The following is a 21,442-nucleotide window of genomic DNA, read 5'->3' as shown; positions in this document are numbered from 1 at the left end:
ATAATTACTCATCGCAAAGCACACGCGGTATGCGTCCGCAGGTGCTAGGGTGATTCTGTATAGAGTACGTTGAGCTTAAGCCTTCTGTACGCCTCGATATCTCAAATTTTCATGTCGATGACGTCATATTTGGTGACACGGTTGTTGATATGCAATGTTCTGTTGAATTCTCTACTAGTTGCTGACGATTACCCCGGGTTCATTTCCATATGAATGTAGTATTGAAAAACTGATCTGAATCGGCTATTTGTGGCAGTTTGAGAATTTTCTGTAATCAGCAGGCCTATCATTATCAGTTTATTATTAACTTAATCATTTCAAAACAGGGCAAGACTACGATACAATGAAAAAATAGGAAGGCGTCGAAGCGACTTGGAGTAGTCTTTCAAATCAGACACCCATACGTTGGCCTAGGCGATGTAAAAAACAGGCATGCACAGTGGATGGATGGAAGTAAATAAGGGATAACATAATATCACTACTGATGAAAATTGATGTGGCATGTGTCGACAGCGCAGGCGAGTGTGATATGTCAGATCGAAGACCGATAATCTTGAAGGCTGTAAATCGACAGGATGAGATGTTTGCAGAAGTACTGCACCCTTTGACAGTAATTTTCAGCGCGAAATTATCAAGTTAATATTAACAGAGAAGAGCTGTCGCACAATAACTATAGTCTTCGCACGTTAGGGGTCGTTTTAACGTTTGTCATCAAACTCCAGAACATAAAGGGGTAGAGCTGGGCAAAACCGAGTAGGCCTACCTTCACCCACGAGTGATCGATTCTGAATCTGGTAATAGACTTCGAGTCGAGTTGAGAATCACTCAGTAGGACGTAAAAACAGTATGGAAGGTGCGGAAAGTTGAAATATATACCGTTTATGCGACCACAATAAAGGGTACATTGCCAGTTCTACGTCACAATAAACATATAATCTGGTATTTTCCGAACATGCCTATTTCATTGCACTTCGCGACAATGCAGTGGGTAGATTACCACTTCAGAGATATGCCATTGCCATTAACGTGCTTAGCTTTGTACTACATGTTACGTATGCTGCGATACGACCAATCGAAGTTTACGGTCCTCCACTGTGAAAATATAGTATCGAAACTATAATTCTACTTGATAAATTAACTCTTAGTGAGAAGCACTGCATAATTTCAGTACTCTAAAAATCATCACTCACTACTCGAATCGAATCATTAAAATGAATACTCGATTCAGATTCGAGCACTAAATCATGATACCCAGCCATACAAAGAGCAGAATAGTTTTTGAAATTCGTCACGGACCTTGCTGTTTCCAATGCTCAGTTATTTTCCTTCTGTGAGGCAGATCTGCTGATCGCAAGGTAGATCCACATATGCTCGGTTTACTTGAACTTCTCATTCAGTATTTCGTAACGGTGTGTGTAAAAGATGTTTTAGAAGCCTCGAGAAATCGCTATCCCATGTGACAATCCCAGATTACGATTGAGCTGGGGATGGGTAAATTATAGTTGTATATGACCGACTCCATTCCGAATTGAGTAAGCGGCGAGTGTCATTCATTACGACGTCATACACAGGAAGAATTAATTTCAAAGTTCAAATTTTTACCTTTGGAACAACCATAATGAAAATAATGATGTCTTACCCAAATAAATACTCAGATATTTGTTGACCAATAAAACCACGACTATCTTTTGACTACAATGTCACTACACTAGGAGGTCGTTGCTATGAACATGAACATATCGTCGCGGTGATATCAGAGTAGCTTATGTCCATTTTACACATTTTGAGAGAATTACTTTTCATTCAGTGTGCATGCCTCTTATTTACTTCGCCTAGGCTAAGGTGGGTGTCTGATCTTAATGGCTACTCCAAGTTGTTTCGACACCTTCCTATCTTTTCATTGTATCGCAGTCTTGTGATGTTTTGAAACGATGAAAATATTAATAAACCTGACTTCTTCTTCTTGGGATTTTTGTAATGTTTTCATTTTCTTTCGGCCAAATTTTGGCCATGTTCAAGTTTGAAACAAACGAGGAAAACAAAAGCATGGCCGAGATATGGACGAAAAAATGAGAATCTTGACGAAAATTCTTTCTCGAAATTAGAAAAATACAGCTCAAAATTTTAAAAATGGACATAAGCTACTTTCATTCCACAGCGACGATATAAAGAGTCCATGTTGCATGTTTTCTATAATGCGATATAGTCAATCAGGGTTTGTGAACGTCCGTGGTTGGGAGAAAGTGCCGTAACCAAGAATCTTGTTGATAATATAGTTCTCCGTCATTAGGAGCGTATAGTCTTGAGACATTTGAGGCAAGTTCAAGTCAAGAAAGAGAATCAAAAACTTTTCTGAAGTATCACTTGCGCGTGATGGGCCGTGAAATAGCAAGTCAAGTATTCTGAGCGCCACCATATTTGCGTGCAAAGGACAGAGGCTACTAAAATTATTTTATAACATCCGATCGGTGGATTCTGTTTGCTCCACAAACATTCAGAAGTGACGGCCAAAAGGTGTAAGCGTGATACTAGGGTTGCCGTATTTGAGGTCCGTAAAGGTGGACGCTTTTCACACGCTGCAAAAGTCACTATAGCGGACGAGAAAACGGGTGATTTTCAAATTTATACAGATAATGTCATTGGGTTGACTAAAAGGTCATTTTTCGAACTCGACTCCCGAAATACCTGTTTTTCGTTAATTCGGCCCACATTTTGCTTTATTCGTGGTCTTTTTGTGTGTTTTAAGCTAAGGAGGAGGACAAATTGATAAAAAGGTGGACATTAGGGCGGAGGAAGATATTTCTTGAAAATTGAGGGTAAATCCACCTAAATTTGGACGTGTGGTAACCCTACGTGACACAGGACCTATTTTGCGCGGTTCTCGAGACATTCTCACTTATCAGCATCCAGTGTTGGGATGACTCGAGTCATGACTTGACTCGAGTCAGACTCGAGTCACCTTTTTCGTATGACTTGACTTGACTCGAGTCACTTTGCTAAAATGACTTGACTTGACTTGACTCGGCGTATCAGAAATGAGGATTGACTCGTGACTCGGAGCAAAATTCACGAGTCAATTTCAAGTCATCAAGTTATCGGTGTCGATAAAAATCATTGTATCTTGCATATGTTCGGATTGTTCGCGAAACGCTGGTGAACCCGTGGAAGCAACCAATTAATCAATGATCATACGTTTTACTGAGCCCCCATTGTTCTCTCACAAATAAATTGACCGCAAGCGAAGTGACCGAAGCTTACAGCTTACGTTGTCGTAAATAGTAAAGTAATTAAACAGCAAAATGTATATTTCTGTTCTCCGTTCATACCTTAACCAAAACTCTTGTTTTATTGAAATCGAATATAATTTATGTAGACCTCAACCATTGGCGCAGGCTCGAATTGCATCATATCAATTTGTATATGTGTAATGTATTGCATCTTATCAATTCGTTTCGCTATTCTCAATTTTGACCGGTAACTGTAAACTGAGGCTATGCAATTACTTACGTGGTTTAGCAGTTATACGTATATGTGAGCGATACAGCGCCTTCTTGCGTGTACATTCAACTTTATATTAGTTCATCGGTTCAAAATCAATGACCACTCAATCTGTATTTTAGACAGCTATAGCAGAATGCAATGACGTAACCATGCCTCATACTTCGAAAAAGCAACTTGACTTGAATTGTGACTTGACTCGTGACTTGACTTGACTTGACTCGACTTGACTCGAGTCACCTTAAAAAATCGAGTGACTTGATTTGACTCGAGTCACCTTCGAAAATCGATTGACTTGACTTGACTCGAGTCAAAATGTGCAATGACTCGAAATGACTCGTGACTCGAAGGTGGTGACTTGATCCCAACACTGTGACAGCATCATGGTGCGAACTTATCCGAAAATTATTTACGTTTTAATAGAAGAGAAAATAGTCTATAATCATACCGACTTGAGTAAATAGTGGAAGTACTCAATTCATCGTTGTTGCTCAAGTAGATTTCACCTATATTATATTTCTACTCGAGTACAAGTTGAAGTCGTTAACATAGTCATCGTGGGTCCGCTAGTAGAAGTAGAAGCAATGTCTTAAATGTCTACTCAAGGAAAAGTAGAAGTACAGATTTCCAAGTGAGTACTCTAGGCGTAGCTTTTGGTAAGTAGAAGTGAAGGTATAGTCTTGTAACATAACCACTCGAGTAAGCGGTGCGGGTCGGCAATACGTACTTAAATATTTTAAAAAGGTGAAGTAGCCTACTTCGTACACCGAAACGATACGCTCTTTGCCACTAAGAGTGAATTTATCAACGAAAGTTATAGTTTCGATAGTTTTTAAAACCGCGGAAGCGGATTGGTCTTGTCGCAGCATACAAAATATGTATGGTATGCTACAAAGCTACACATGTCGCTGGAAATGTCATATATGTGAAGTCGCGATCGACCCACTGCAATGTCACGAAGTGCAATAGGTATTGTCGAAAAATAACCAATTATCTTTGATGTGATGTAAAATTAGGCATCGTATTGCGGTCGCGCAAAACGTACATATTTTAACTTACCACCTCATCCTTACTGCTATAATGACTAATATACCTGGACCCTAACACTCGATTCAGAATTGAAACTCTCAGTTACTCGGTTTTGCCAAGCCTATATACTTTGATGCAACGGTAGAATAGAATTAAAATGCTGGAAACATTTCGAGAGGTAAATTTTCGCTTCGTCTCGCAGAAACGCGAAACGAGATTCCAACTTCCTGGGAACGAACGACCCGTTCCCAAACCTGGAAACCCGCGACCTTGGCGACTTATGACTAGTCGCGTAAGACGACGGGTCGGCTGTCAGATTGCAGAGTTGTGCGCCAGCTGCAATGTTACCACCGAGTGAGGAAGTTTACGTCGAGTATCCTTTGATTGGATGATAATTGAAATAAACTCGAGCGTTTTTGGTATAGCTTAGAACAGGTTTCAAAAACGAACTTTGTCTGTCAACAGTTGAGGCTCGGAGTCTACTTTTATCGTATATGTGACAACAGAGCGAGTTGATATACAATCTCGAAATAGTACATCGAACCTAAGCCATCATTTCGCCTCAATTTTTCGAATTTTTCATGCCAGTAGCCTACGCCATACTTGATGATACGATTGTTAATATACAAAGTTTCAATTCTCTACTAGCTGCTGACGATACCACTGATGAGTGTCAACCGAAAATATTCGTGTTCATTTCAATATGGATATATCATTCAATTCCATATCGAAGTTCTGTACTTCCAATACTCGTTATAGTACTATTTGACTGACATCTTTTCAACTGCGACGATATCGCTATCATTTTTGATCTGTTTCAGCGGCTTAGTTAAAATTTTTAGTTCAATTATGGACCGGAGACCGTGCACGGAACTATTTCTATTGGCGCTGGCGTTAATAGGAGCTACACACGGTGAGTAGCTGGAGAATTCTGTCGTTTCGATACAACTCGTAGACATGCTCATAAATTGGGGAGCCTGGATTGTAACATTATGGATGTCTGATTTCGAAGACTACTCCAAGTCGTTTCGACACCTTTCTATCTTTTTGTTGTATCGCAGTCTTGTGGTGTTTTGAAAGGATGAAATTGTTAACAATAAATTCAACTCAACTTGAGCAAAAAATTATTTCGTCCTCCAAGAATTAATGATTGTTTCGTAAACCATGTAGTGGGGCTGTTGAAGAAATTACTCTTTGATGATAAAATTGGTAGGTTGGCTAAAAGAAAACGCCGCACGCCAAATTTGGCTCAATAACCACGTGTAGAAGCGAATGTATTAGAGTTAAATAATGATTTCTTTTTCAAATTTTTACTGTGAACCTCATGATATTGTTTGGTTGTTTTAAATAAAAACGATGCTTAGTAATTTTGACTCAATGCCAACTAGTAGGATACAAAATTTTGGATTTGAGGAAAATAGTATTACCAGTAGAAATTCTTGAATTAATATTAATTATGGAACTACCCACCTTAAATAGTATTATTTCAAATCCAAAATTTTGAATTTCAATAATTTCCATTCTACATGTTGGGATTGATCCAAATTAGATAATCATCATCGAATCATTAGAATAATACTCAATTCATATTCAAGTTCTCGAATCATTGTGCCCAGACCTACTCCTGGATAGGAGTATTGTTTTTCGATTTGAAACGCGTGGGCTGATGAGTGATCGCAAATGATTATAATTCTGACTTTACTTTCACGCAAATTATTACTAGCACCCACACGATCGCGGCCTTGCAAATATTTGTTTTCTGTCCTGGACGTATCTTACGAATTAGCTCTGCGTTAATCTTTAAACTGTATGATGGTCACAATTCACCGGCGAATCGCAAATCAAGTCTCCTGTCGCAATGCAATTATCTGATGAATCTATGCTCAGAAAATTATTGAAGTAGATCGGTGGGATTGGAGATGGTTGGAAACTGAAAATTGAATGAATACTAACCTTTCCTCTAGATTACCAGACCACGATATGATATGATATATCAACCCCTCTGACATGTCACCTTCATTTTCATTGCCTGTCCATTTATGTTATATTCTATCACTTTTCATTCAGTGTGAATGCCATTTTACATGCTCCAGTCCAGGGGTTCCCAATTTTTTTTGCACCGTGGCCCCCTTTGAAAATTTTGCAAAATCAACGGCACCAATTTTTTTAACATTTTGAAAATATTAACATTATATTAATTGAAGACCGGATTTACACAGTAGGCTAACCGACAGTTAAAGTGATGATATGATAATAAACACCTTAGCACATTAAGTAGTTGTTACATATTCAGCTAATGTGATGTTTGAATTTGCTTTTTCTGTGCTCCTAACCCTTACCCGGACCCTAACCCTTACTGATTTGGTGATGCGGGAATAAACTAAACTTAAGTAGTAGGTTATTGCTGTACTGGTATGCAAACGTGGCCAGTAATGAAGTACTTACACGTTTTGAAGTACTTCAAGTAGATTTTCCCTTCTTCTACTAGACTACTTCTACTTCTAATTGATAATTTTTAGGCAAAACTATGCTCAGAATACTTTCTTTTCCACTTACTTGTATACCGAAGGCGACTATACTTTGACCATCTCTGCTAGTAATATTTATTTATTATTATAATAGAGATTTGAAATAGATTTGTAAAATTTATTTGTAATAGAGATGACATAATTTTCAAATTTCTTTCTGGCAACCTAGTGTCATGGCCCCTATTTTATGAATCCTTGTCCTATGCCAAGAGGGGCGTCTGATTAAAAGACTACTCCAATTCGTTTCAATGACCTAATATATTTTCATTATATCGCAATATCGTAATTTGATCTGATAAAAATTTTAATAAAATGACTGACTTTTTTTGAACTGATAAAAATATTGAGAAACGACTGAACGATCACTTTAGACACTCTCTATACGCAGGTCAAGTGTTTGTCACTCAGCCTGAATCGCAAGCCGTGCCAGCGCAATCGGACGTTGCCGTGATTTTTCCCTGCAGGAGCGATCTTACAGACCCCGTGTACACCTGGTCTAGGAACGGCAGGCAATTGGATGTCATAGACTCAGGTTAATTGTAAAATTTACGAAATCTGTGAATGTTTAACCGCGGCTTTCTTTGGCAGAAAAATACGAACTCTCAATCGGAGATCTTTTTATCAAAAGTCTGTCCCAGAACGACGCAGGAGTGTATCAATGTCACGTAACAAGCGAAGAAGGAGTGGCCTTTAGCAACAATGCAAATTTGACCTTTCAAAGTAAGTGTAGAGTCATATTACAAGTCAGGGTCGTAATGACTTGAGTCGCAATTTTTTGGTGACTCGACTTGACTCGAGTCATTTTCTTGAAAATTGAAAATGACTCGACTTGAGACACTTTGTGTATTGACTCGACTTGTACTGGAGTCGACCAAGTCATATCTCACGAGATCTTCTATTTGTCATGCGCAATGAATCGATCATGTCATATGACTCAAGACATTATAGGCATATGGCTAGATTCAAGTCTCGCGCATCAGGGACGATATTTGGAAAATAGCAGTGTTGGGATGACTCGAGTCAGACTCGAGTAACCTTTTTTCTTTGACTTGATTGACTCAAGTTACTTTGCAAAAACGACTTGACTTAACCAGACTCGGCGTTTCAAAAATGTGGAATTGACTCGTGACTCGGAGCAAAATTTACGAGTCAATTTCAAGTCATCAAGAAATCGGTATCGATAAAAATCGCTGCATCTTTCATATCTTCGGATTGTTCTCGATACGCTGGTGGGACCTGTGCGAGCGACTAATTTCATTCATTCAATGATTTTGCGTTTTACTGAACCTCCATTGTCCAATAACAAATAATTTGACCGCAAACGAAGTGATTGAAGCTTACAGCGTACGTTGTCGGTAACTAGTAGGAAAGCAATATAATAGGAACGCATCCATCTCTGTTCTATATAGACTGGTCATTGTTCATGTGCTCATCTTAATCAAACCTTTTGTATGATTTAAATTGAATTCGGACATAGTTTATATTACTCGTCAACCATTGCACGGGGCAGGCTTAAATTGTATCCCAATTGTGCGGTTCATCATATCAATTCATGTCAACTATCTGCGGTTTTGTATTCGATTCTTTATCATAGACGGAGGGCATACAGTTATAATTACGTAGTTTATAAATTATGCGCATGCCTGAGCTGTAGATCGCCTTTTTGAATGTCTATAATTCTATATTTTGTCCTCGATCAAAAATATATGGCGAGTGCAATGACTTAAATCATACCTCGTATACTTCGAAAAGACAACTACACTTGAATTGCGATTTGACTCGTGACTTGACTTGACTTGACTCGACTCGAGTGACTCGAAATGACTTTACTTGAGTCACTTCCAAAAATCAAATACCTTGACTTGACTCGAGTCACCTTCGAAAATCAATTGACTTGACTCGAGTCAAAATTTGCAATGACTCTAAATTACTTGTGACTCGAAGGTAGCGACTTGATCCCAACACTGGAATATAGGCCGGAAATTCGATCTGTTTTGTCTGTTTGAAAAAACATGTTAAGAGAGAGAAAATGACTATATTATGAATTCGAGGCCTTCAATATCATCAATCAACTCCATAATGAACAGTGAACAACATGACATTGACTCAAGTCTCAACATTATGACTTGCACTCTGACTCGAGCCGGTGGTGAATCGAAAATGACTCGAGTTGACTCGACTCAAAATGAAAATAATTAAGATTGACTTGTGACTAGGTTTGTGGGTTACAATCCTGAAACTGGGCCCGAATTCTTACCTACCTGTATTATTCAATAATTTCAGCATTCAACACACCCACGCCCACCACACAAGTTCAGAAGCTGGAATCGCAAGGACGCGGTGTGAAGTTGCCATGCGGTAAAATCGACCACAGTCCAGGTGAGTTGGCAATTATCTTCTGTCGCCGGAAGGGGTGCTTGTCATCTTGCTTTCTGTATATATGGCCAGGCCATCCTATCTTTTCATTATATCGGGGTGTTTTAATCAGACGAAAATTTCAATAACTGACTGGCTATTTCCACAGATTTCAGCATCTACTACATGTGGGAGGACACCGTAACTCTCGATCGTATTCCACCCCAAGGCGTCGAGGGGAAATATATCTCGCAGATCGACGGGGCGCTTTATTTGGCAAACCCGCAAGTATGTAGTTGCTATCAGACAACTGAAACCTGTAGCATTTTTGTAACAAGACTATATGGAATCCATTAAAAAACATGTTGATTAACTAAGTCTGCAGGCTTAATAAGTGTAGCCGCTCCCTCGCTTATCTAACACTTTATAGCAGAAGAGGATGACTACTCCTTTCAGGTTCTTCCTGGATACAGACGGGTCACCGATTGGAACAGATGTATTGATATATATAACCAACAAACGCACTGGCCAGTCAACAGGCAACGAACTCTACTCTCTACCGGAAACCTATCCTTTTTCCCGCTGCATGCCCGAGTGGTCTTGCCGCGCCGGGGCCAAAGGGCCAAACCGGGGCCAAACCAATAGGACTTTTTCAACAAGACCCCGATAGAAACATAGAAACAATACCTGAAAATGCAGTTTGATCAATGAAGTTTGTAGGCTTGTAGGCCTGAAACATGTATCTTTTTTATAACAAGACCCGATGGAGACATAGAATGTATAAAAAAAACAATATGAAAAACTAACCATGTAAGCTTGTAGGCCTGATAAAGTAGGGTTTTTGTAATAAGATTCCCATAGAAACATATAATCTATAAAATAAAAACGTTTTGATAGCCTAATCATTACAGGCTTACATGCCTGAAACCTGTAGGCCTGTATAGCGTTTTTGAACAAGACCCGATAGAAACATAGGATCCATATAAACTTTATGATTAACTAAGCCTGTAGGCTTGTGGGCCTAAAACATGTAGGGTTTTTGTAACAAGACAAGATAGAAGCATAGAATCTATTAAAAAGACCACGAGATGTTTTTTTGTATCAAGACTTCGACAAAAACATAGATTTCATTAGAAAAAACATTTTGATAAAGTAAGCCTTCTGTTCCGAAGCCAGAGGACGACGGGAACTACGTCTGCACTGCAAGGACAAGGTGGGAAGAGAACGGACAGAAAAAGTCGGTGTCCGCAAACAACTTCGGATTGATTGTAGAAAAAGCAGGTTGGTTTTCAGGCATTCTGTCGTTGATTCTATCTAACTGTCAGAAGAGAGTGGTTAGGTTACTATTCTCCAGCTTCAAATGAATCTTGAATATTGAATCCGGGGACACAATTATATACAGCAAATTAATTCAAGTCGGAGCATTCCTCATTTTCTCTGCACCCGCATACTAATGTACGTATGTCAGACCTTGCTTACCGGAGATTCTGGAGTTGCTGCTGTTTTGTGGCATGCATGATGTTTGTCGAATGCAATGCAGTGTTGGAAAACTATAAATTTTTTCAACTTATCCAAATTAGATTAGAATTAGAAATAGCTTCACAGTTTTCCAAAATAGACTAGAACTAGAATTAGAATTAATGAATTTTCAAAGGAAATGCGACAAAAATGAAGTTCAGTTCGTATTAAGTCTGAGTTCATTCTTATAAGTATAAGAATGGCAGGTATCTACACACCAAGCTTCGCTCATTTCGCACTATACAGTTTTCCTGTAACATATTCAGGAATCCAAAAATCATATTATAATTAAAATGAGAGCTAAGAAACATTCACAAATTTGACTAGAAGTAGATTACCGGCATTTGGCTCTAATTAGTCTAATCAAAAAGCTAGGCTATATAATTATTGACAATCAACTTTCCACTGAGAATATCTTATACTGAATTTGCAAGTTGGCTTGTGTTATTGATTTTATTTATTTGGTTGTGGTGCAACAGACCAACGCTGTTATAAGCACCATAACATGATTTTATTAATAAATAAGTAGAAAACTAGAATTATTTAGTGGACCAAGTCTGCTGAAACAGTCATTTCACCAGGCCAATATTCTTTGACACGCCTTCATTATGCGTCTGTATCATTTCGGTTACACAAGACTTTCATCTTCCAGTCGCGACATACGAGCCCAAGTTCATGGTGCAGCCTGCCGAAGTTACTGAAGTACTTTTAGACGGGATGACGTATATAGAGTGTTTCGCGTCAGGAAGGTGAGTACAGGTGGCATGACAGCACCGAGAAATCGATTACCGAGAATGCTATTACCGAGAATGGATGTTACACAATAACGACAGGGCATGCACAATAGGTTTGTTAAAATATAATCTATTTTCCAAATTGTATACTGGCTATTTGATAAAATTGTTAGGTTTCCTAAAAAAAAAACGCTGCACATCGAATTTCCTACCAGTACGAGCGGAGGTATGGGAGTGAAATTTTTTTGATCTATTCCAAAAATAATTGTTTTACTGCCTACCTCCTGAAATTGTTCTAGTAGTTCTAGTTCTAGTTCTAGCTGCGGATTTTGAAAAGTGAGTAGTTCTAGTTATAGATTGAGTGAAAAGTGAGTCATTCTAGTTGTTATTGTTTGTGGTATTCATGGTGTTTGTAGTCTACTATGGTCATTTACACCAGGCTAATTTTCTTCTATTTTATTCCGTAGCTGCCGACTTGTAGCACGGCCCACTTCTAAGCTTTTATAATATACCGCTTACACATATAAGATGACGAGGAGGATCCTAGATAAACCTCCAACACTTAGGTAGGAATTCCGGAGTCGACCTCGACCGGACTCGACTTCTAGTTCTAGTTACAGATTTTGAAAAGTGAGTATAGTTTCACTTTTCATTATAGCTGTTTCAATTATAGCTGTGCATTTTGAAAAGTGAGTGGCTTTAGTTCTAGTTCTAGTTACAGATTTTGAAAAGTGACTAATTCTAATTTTTGTTCTAGTTGCGCATTTTGATATGTGAGTAGTTCGATTTCTAGTTTCGTATATGGAAAACCCGCTCTATCGAAAGAATTTGCCTCACAGCCCGACTCCAAAGATCACGTGGACGAAGAACGGCTCTACCGAGCTCCCAGCCTCCGCTCAGGTATCGCCGTCCGGACAACTGGCGTTCATCGACGCGGGAAGAGACGTGGAAGGGATCTACAAATGCACAGCGGAAAGCTCCGAGGGCAGGATATCAGCCCAAGGAAGGCTGACTTTGAAATGTGAGTAGTCGTGCGATTATCTGCGACATATTTATAATATATATATATAATGTGTATATGCGAGCTGATGTGGTAAACGTGGTGGCCGCAGTCTTTCATACGAGATTTTGAAGTAGACGTGGTCAGTCTAAAAACACAATCACTTCAGTATGCAATGCAAGGTAGAAATAACATAATTGAGTACTATGGGAATAAGTATTTTGTAACTGACCACTAGGGTAGTTCAAAAATAACTTATCTTATAATATTATAGCTATAAGCTATAGGCTGTATTGGTTAGGTAGGCTAAAGTAACGCTATACTGTACACCAAATTTGGCTCAATTCCAACGAGTAGAAGAGAAGCTATGAGAGTTTGAAATTTTTGAATTTATCAAATTTCAAATCAAGTCAATTTTCAAATTTTATTGGCTAACCCATGAAGTTGTTAAGTTGTCTACAAAAACGATGCAAAACAAATTCGACTCAATTCCAGTACGTAGAAGTGAAGTTATTCGTATTTTTCATTAATTCTTGGATTACACACAAATACTATTTTTTCAAATCCAAGATTTTCAACTCCAATAACTTTGCTTCTTCCAGTTGGAATTGAGAAAAATTGAGACTATACCATGATGTAACCAGTAAAATTTGAAAAAAATATAATCTGTTTTATAATAAATTCGAAATCTTAAAACTATAATAGTTTCGTTTCTACCTGTTGGAATTGAGCTAAATTTGTTGTACTGAGCTATTTTAGCTGACCTAACGATCTAATTCAAGGGTGGCCAACCTTTTCGGCCCAAGGGCCACTCGCAATTGATGAGCCATCGCGCGGGCCACTAGCCGCGCAAGGCGCGAAATTTTTTCAAAGTTTATAGCGGGCAATAATATTGTTACTTGAGTATATTGCGGGTCTACTGTATATCGCTGGTCTCAGTTTGCAAGGACAGGACTATTCGGCGCCTGGACCCTGGACATATCGATATCGAAAGCTTCGGCCAACATGCGTCAATCATTTTGTGCCTAGGTTTCATCGTCGACGGTCTGTCTGCGAGTGTAGACGCAAGGTCGCATGCTAGACGACACTTTCTGTTGTAATTGCGAATATCGTTAGACTCAATCTGGTACATTGGGCGTTTTTTTCGTTTTCAGTAACAATATCGAATGCAAAAAAGCGATTGACAACATATTGAACGTAGTGTGAAGGAAATTTTTACGTTAGATCAATGTACCGCAAAATATTCTACTTTATTGTTATGTACGAAGATCTACCGAAAATGTGACTGGTCCATGGGTTTGCCAATGCGTCGGAACTGATATTTTAGTCATCAACATCCCAACCCAGTCAACAAAAGTGTGTACATTCAATGCCGAAACAGGCTACTTTATTGTTATGTACGAAGACGAAGATCTACCGAAAATGTGACTGGCCCATGGGTTTGCCAATGCCAATGCGGAACTGATATTTTAGTCATCAACATCCCAACCCAGTCAACAAAAGTGTGTACACTGTACACTGTGCATGCAATGCCGAAACAGGCGAAGAAAGTGCAGGAGAGAAGTGAACGCAACCGTTTTGACACTACAACAGCGAGACGGCAGTTTTGATGTACAAAAACTGATCGTTCTCGAATTCAAAAGATCGATTGTTCTCCTTTCCATCGGACGGCCAGAGAGCGTTATTAACCAATCTAATTGCGCATGATTATCACGTGCTTCACCGTGACGTTTCTTCATCCTATGTTTGCCAAGTTCGTGAGCACTTGAGCGTGGAGTGATTGTGATGTCATAAGTCATCGGATGTTGTTTACCGCTGCACACTTGGTCTGAATTATATTCCGTCTATACCGGCGAATTGTATTTCCGAGATTATGGCGTTGGAAGGCAATTTGAATGAAGTTCTTCGTTGAGATAAGCTGAGCAAGAGATATTTAGGGCTATTAATGAAATTTTTTACATGCTTGCTTAGATGTGTATTGATAGTCAAATGGTGTTTCGAATAGCAGTTCAGTCAGATTAACTGCTTGTTTGCGTTGGGCTTCTTTTAAAGAACTTGATATAAATGCTTATAGTTTACCGTGGCCTGAAATGTCAGATTGGCGGCAGTGAACAGCGTGATACTTGTCAAGTTGTTGGTGCTCTGAACGTAATGCGTACTACCGGTCCGTTGATATTTTAATGCTAAACCGCGAAAGAGTGTCGGTACCCCTCACCGGATCTTGGCATGTTGTGGTTATAGCTTTGACATCATTTGTTAGTGCATTCATCAATGTATGTACAATTGTACATTAACAAAACATGGGATATGCTCAACTCATCTATTTTCTCTGTCTGCAATATCTGTGACTGAATTTACAATCATGGATGTTCGTTACTTTGTTGGCATTTCAACTGTTCAGCCAATTACTATATCTTGTAATAATTTCTGATTAAAATTTGTGATACTCTTTTCAGTTAGCCTAATCTACGAGATATTTTGTTTCTATATTTAGCCTTTATTTTACGATGAAGACTGAAGCCACGAAGTGATTGCGATATGCCCATATATCAGTATAAGTCTGATGGTGAATTGAAAAGAATGCAACGTTGGCGAAGGCAGCAGTTCATAACATATCGTCCTACAAGCATCTGTTCAACCTGCATCGACAATGACCATGATCAGCCGATTATCACTGCTAAGGATATCTGGCTGACAGTAGCCTACATCGCACGAATATGAGGCCAGTGGAATTAGTCAGATATCAGAGGTTACGCTTAGCCTAAACTTGGGAAAAATCATTCACAATTGGCCTCTGAATGAAGTTAGCGTGCCACACAGTGAGTCTACTGATGGTAGCTCCGCGTTGCTTGATCCTATTCTTCCGCCAAGGCACAAAGTTATTTGATTAACCAGATTTTGTTTGTATTTCAATTCAAGAGCAGGAATAGTTATATCAAACTTGTACCGGAAAGAAGATCTCTGTATCTCAACTGAAATCAACATGTCGTATTATGCATTTTATATGGCTGTCTGTCTGTATTTAACCGGTGTTTTGTATGTATATATATGCTCGAGGTGGATTTTATTATAACTAAAACTATAATGAAAACGTATTGTCAAATTGTGATGTTTTACAACATAAGGGTCAGTATGTAGCCTATGCCAGAAAGCGACAATGATTCAGGGTAGCGATAGGGCTAATAGCGGTTGTAAGCGGCAGTAGTGAGAGGGTTAATTGGCAGCAACAACGGGTTAATGAGTCTGCGGCTGAAGTGCGAAAATTGTTTCTTTTGAAGCATCATTTTGACATCGAATGCGTATTATACGCCGGGCGATCGCTTCCCTCTTCCCATTTTGTTGACTGGGACTTGTTGCGGCCAGACTAACTACTTTTTTGGTTGGCTTTGCAAGTTCCCAATCTGGGCAATTCATTTTTAATAATATAACTTATTTCGAAAATTTCCGCGCTGGCCACGGGTTCGCTGCCCCTGTTGTATGTAAAGTGCGAAGTCATCTGTTCACATAAGCCTCCTAAATTTCGTACCAGTCGGATGAGCCTGAAATAAACAAATTCATTACTCTTTTAGACGCCCCACGTTGGGTTGACGAAATCTCGTCTGCATCTTACGATCTCGACAGCCCGGTGACTTTCTCCTGCGCCGCGGATGCCTCTCCCAGCGCCACGTACCAATGGTACAAAGACAACGACGTGCTAGATACCACGCTCTACAACATCCAGGTGGGTTGAACTCATTGAAAAGTGAGAGTTGATTCGATTCTTCCTCGGCACTGAGACAGAGAGAGAGAGAGAGTGAGAGGCTGAGAGTTGCTCAAAGTCCTGATCGCAGGGTCGAAGTTGGAAGTCAGGCTTGTGATGTGACTCGAGACATTTTATATGATTGTTTCAACTCTCACATATCGGAACCCATGATTGAAACATAGGCCCAGAAACTTTCTCTTATTTGTTTGAATAAACATGTTTAGAGTGAGAAAAAAGACTATATTATGAATATGAGGCCTACGATATTACCCGAGAGTTTTACAGAAGTAAGTTAGATATGACTTGGACCCGACCCGTTGCTCGCTGATTCGGACTTGACTTGAATCGACTGAATCGACTTGACTCAATTCAAAACAATAAAACTCAAATTGAATTGTGACTCGGAAACTTGTGCCTTGGTTACAAACCTGGTGCAGTCTCAACATATCCACTCAAGTAAGTGATGCCAGTGCCCAAGAGCTACTTGAGTACTCCGAAAAACTCAAAGTACTTCGCTACCAATCACCCGAAACTTCTCAGGTACGCGTTGAGTGATCAATGTAGCCATCGTTTATTCGCGAGTAGAAGTAACTAATACACGTCTACTCAAACACAAATAGAAGTGGTCAAAGTAGCCACCGTCGGTTGGTACGCAAGTCGTAGTCGAAGTAACTCCGTAAATGTATACTCAAGTGCAAGTACAGGTGTAGACTTCCGAATATCTAAAAAAGTAAGAATTTGTCGGTTAGTGTTGCCCACATTATGAGAAATGTTCATTAGAAGTCTAACACACATAACTAGAGTTACCAACTTACTATACGTCCTCCTTTAGAAGGATTTGTCCTCCTTCTTCAAGAAATCGAAAATGTCATCCGAGGACGTCCAAATGTCATTATAGAGTCGAGCTGGAAAAATGACCTTCGTACTTCTTCCATAAGCCACCTAAAACTACTTGAAGTAAAAGTAGAATTGACTGACTTTAAATCTACTCAAGTAAGTAAGTAGTTTTGAAAACATTCTTAATTCGTTCGCATGGACTGCCAAAAGCTGCCAATTGAGCTATGCGGAAGGTGCAGAGAGAGCTTGATTCGTATTGATGCATCCCAGGAGGTGTCGATTTTCGACAGAATAAGCATTCTTTCGCATCATGGGATGCCAAATATAGTATTGATAAGAAAATGCGATACTAATCCTTTGCTTACTGGAAGACCCCATTTTAGAGAATATCATGGCATGGCGCCCAATGCCATATCATAAGGCCCCAAGTTTACTCGAAAAGATATACGGATGAGATGTATCGGATACGGTTTCAACACTTTTTGCGATTAGTATGCGTTAATAACAAATATTGTGGATCGGAAAATTTATATTTAGTGTAGATTTATTTTCGGAAAATAGTGGCATTACTACACTTGCTTTTCTGCTTCTCAGCATGTATGTTCTGCAGACAAAAGAACTGAAAGTAATTAGATCTCAAAGACTGATACTCCAAGTATCATACTTGGAATTGAAAGTGAAATACAAATGCCACTTCTAAATAGTGGAAGATATATTTTGTGTCGTTAGTCCATAAAGCTTCGAAGGTGATCTGCTAAAACAGGTGTAACGTTTCAAAAAGCCGGATTTTCCAGATTAGCAGAACACGTCATGGGCTGCTAGATTGCGAAACGGCAGTTTCAAACGTTATGGTGGGCCATATTTACCGTGATGAAATATTTGATATGGGTGACAATGCGGTGTGAGCGCAACCATTAGCAATCCGGTACCTAAATTATATTCACTGATACTTTTATGAAAACATATTTGTCACTCCATAACTACTGTACGCGAAGTGCAACCAAATTTCTGGCCTTTACTTGACTTTTATGAATATATAATAAATGTTGGTACTCCGTGAAAACAGCCCGAAATTCCTCAGGCTATCTTTCGTATTGGGGGATTAAACTACTTCTACTTGACAAACTGAAAATGGCGAAAAGTAAGTAAGTAGATCACACAATATTACGAAGTAGAGAAAATCAGATCTGCTTGAGTAAGTACCAGAACTAGAGGAAAACTACTTGAGTACTTCCAAAAAGTAGAAGTACTTCGTTACTGACCACTAGGGTTGTCCAAAATTTGGAAAATCCTAAAAATACCCCGTGATTGTGTCTCATTCCATAGATTATTGATAAAAAATAACAATGAGCCCAAAAGAAGCTCACGGGAAAGCCGTTGAGATTTCGGCCAAAGCGTTTTAAAGTAGCTGCCCAAGAATGGGCGTGCCACCGACCATAGAACGGCGAGAAGACTAGTAATCAAATAACCACGGCTCCTGATTGGCTAATTGGCTATGCTTCAATGATCACCACAGCAACAACTTGCTGATTATGTGCTCAAGGAGTCTGCTACCGGTGGGGATTCTGAAATCGCGTTGTTGGTAGGTTGGCAGATGATGATTTAAGATTAATTCAGGACATGTTAACGTACGAAATACATGATGAACAATCAACAGCTGCTGCACATAAACTTCTACAGCATGACTGCTTTGCTGTGAAGGAAACGGCTGTAGCCTACATGCCGTGTTTTCATCGAGGGAAAGCAAAGACGCTTATGCAAGTAGTGAACGAATTCCCCGTTACAGAGGGATCCATCATCAGTGAATACAAATATAAAGCTTGACCATGACACTATACTTTGTGTGAGCTTATTGGACTCAAGTTGTAGTATATAGTTGATATTTTGAATGCTCTAGGGATTGACTGAATCAGCCGGTTGTGCTTGGCAGTTATACTTACAGCAAATTGAATTCACATGTAAGTGTTGTCAAAGTCCTTAATGATGCTGCAGAAAAGAGGTGTAAAGTAAGCACAATGCTGGATATCATGTCCAAACTATGCTGGATACTATGCAGTATAGTCTGTGATTATCTTTACACCTATTTTCTGCGGGATCAATAGGGACTTTGACATACCACATTGGGCATAGCCTGTGCGAGTGTGCATTATCATTAGGGACTTAATAGCAACACTTGCAAGTGAATTCAATTTACTGTAAGCATCTGATGAGTGCCAAGCATAACCCGCTGATTCAGCCGATTCCAATATCATTCAAAACGTCACCTATATATTACAGCTTGAGCCTAATAAGATCACACAAATTACGGTATCGTGTCATTGATAAGCTTTATATTTGTGTTCACTGATGATGGATCCTTTCCAAACGGGGAATTCGTTTACCGCTTGCATAAGCGCCTTTGCTTTCCCTCGGTGAAAACACGGCATGTAGGCTACAGCCGTTTCCTTCCAATAAAGCAGTCATGCTGTAGAAGTTTTTGTGAAGCAGCTGTTGATTGTTCATCATGTATTTCGTACCTTATCATGTCCTGAATTAATCTTAAATCATCATCTGCCAACCTACCAACAACACGATTTCAGAATCCCCACCGGTAGCAGACTCCTTGAGCACATAATCAGCAAGTTGTTGCTGTGGTGATCATTGAAGCATAGCCAATCAGGAGCCGTGGTTATTTGATTACTAGTCTTCTCGCCGTTCTATGGTCGGTGGCACGCCCATTCTTGGGCAGCTACTTTAAAACGCTTTGGCCGAAATCTTAACGGCGTTCCCGTGAGCTTCTTTTGGGCTCATTGTTATTTTTTATCAATACTCTATGGAATGAGACACAATCACGGGGTATTTTTAAGATTTTCCAAATTTTGGACAACCCTACTGACCACCTCTGGTTTTAATTAACACAATGGTATTTCTCGTGAAAATTCAAATTAACCATTTTCTCGTCCGATATGATAAGTTTTGTGATTTGAAAAAGGCGTCCTCTTTTTTGGATCTGAAAATATGGTAACCCAAATATAAATATACTCGACTAATGTGTGCGAGGAGGCAAAACCCATTTGAGTGGCACGAAACAATAGAATATGCATCTCAATAATATATAGATTATGTAAATATATTATACAAATATTATTATATATTACATCACAGAATACATAAAATTGATATTCGAGTTCGTTACCCACGAATTCCACTTTTTCTTGCAGTCCGGAGCCGGATATTCGCGACTCTCCATTGCGACTCTATCGGACTCAGACTCGGGAATTTATCAATGCGTCGCAACCAACGTGGTCGGCAGCATCGTTTCCGCCGCGGCCCTAGAAGTTCGCTGTGAGTTTCCTCCCTAATTCTACCGAATATGGTTGAGCAACTAGAATGTTTTCAGCATTTTCAAATTAGAATGAAATTATTATAATATAGCTACTCAGTTTTTTCTCGAGTTAGATAACGATTAAAATCATAGCTACACATTTTTTCCAAATTAGATTAGTATTAAAAAAAGTTTTTTTTTTAAATTAGAGATTCGAACTATAGTATTATTGCTACACAATATTTTCCAAGTTAGAAATAGAATTACTGAATTTGCAAAATCTTGGAAAATAAATTTAATTTTGAAATTAAAGAAATACAACAAAAATCGAGCTCAGCTCACATCAAATAAGAGTTTGTTCTAAAAAACACGAGGATAGCAAATATCTATTTCGCTCTGTACAGTTGTCTTGTCCATTTTCAAAAAAAATCAGAAATTCGACTAGAATAAGAATGTGAGGATATGGAAGCCTTTCACAAATTAGATCCTGATTAGACTACTCTATAATTAGACAACTAGTGATATCTAACTCTCACTCAACCGCATATGCATTCAGCATACGCCCCCGCAATCGACCCGCCGGTCCTGTCCACTACGCAGGCCGCTTTCAGCCACCCGACAATGATCGCGTGCCATCACACCGCCGCACCGGCAGCCAATATTGTTTGGGAGAAAGACGGGGTGGCGGTGAACGATAGCAGGTGGGTGGAATCTTAGATTAGGTGGGCTGGGTCACGAATATATCGGAATTTCGAAGCAGATTCGAGATCCTTGAAGACGGGAGCCTGCGAATTAGCGCGACGATGGAGGAGGATGCGGGTCTTTACACTTGCAAGTTATCGAACAGGCTCGGCAGTGATGAGAGCAGCGGAAGGTTGATGGTTCATGGTGAGCACT

At 39.3% G+C, this 21,442-nt stretch overlaps 2 protein-coding genes across 2 annotated transcripts in view; one reads left to right on the top strand and one right to left on the bottom strand.

The window, feature by feature from the left end:
• Nucleotides 1–21,442, bottom strand: part of LOC145440652 (kelch-like protein 8) — a 328,197-nt gene that overhangs the window by 117,206 nt on the left and 189,549 nt on the right. The gene's annotated exons all lie outside the window — the stretch shown is intronic.
• The window catches only part of LOC145440633 (contactin-3-like), a 34,904-nt gene continuing 18,775 nt past the window's right edge, over nucleotides 5,314–21,442 (top strand). Inside the window, exons 1-12 of the mRNA XM_080318323.1 lie at nucleotides 5,314–5,440; nucleotides 7,444–7,587; nucleotides 7,644–7,775; nucleotides 9,339–9,434; nucleotides 9,580–9,698; nucleotides 10,583–10,691; nucleotides 11,581–11,677; nucleotides 12,502–12,683; nucleotides 16,232–16,383; nucleotides 20,442–20,565; nucleotides 21,102–21,246; nucleotides 21,306–21,433. Of these exons, the coding sequence (XP_080174449.1) occupies nucleotides 5,377–5,440; nucleotides 7,444–7,587; nucleotides 7,644–7,775; nucleotides 9,339–9,434; nucleotides 9,580–9,698; nucleotides 10,583–10,691; nucleotides 11,581–11,677; nucleotides 12,502–12,683; nucleotides 16,232–16,383; nucleotides 20,442–20,565; nucleotides 21,102–21,246; nucleotides 21,306–21,433 (1,492 nt within the window). The 5' untranslated portion in view covers nucleotides 5,314–5,376. The remainder of the gene's footprint in view (nucleotides 5,441–7,443; nucleotides 7,588–7,643; nucleotides 7,776–9,338; nucleotides 9,435–9,579; nucleotides 9,699–10,582; nucleotides 10,692–11,580; nucleotides 11,678–12,501; nucleotides 12,684–16,231; nucleotides 16,384–20,441; nucleotides 20,566–21,101; nucleotides 21,247–21,305; nucleotides 21,434–21,442) is intronic.

The sequence above is a fragment of the Botryllus schlosseri genome, chromosome 6 (genome assembly GCF_051294905.1).
Source record: "Botryllus schlosseri isolate E-star chromosome 6, Bs_hap1, whole genome shotgun sequence".
NCBI classification, from domain to species: domain Eukaryota; kingdom Metazoa; phylum Chordata; class Ascidiacea; order Stolidobranchia; family Styelidae; genus Botryllus; species Botryllus schlosseri.
The sequence above is the reverse complement of the archived record's forward strand: the minus strand, read 5'-3'. Positions and strand labels throughout refer to the sequence as shown.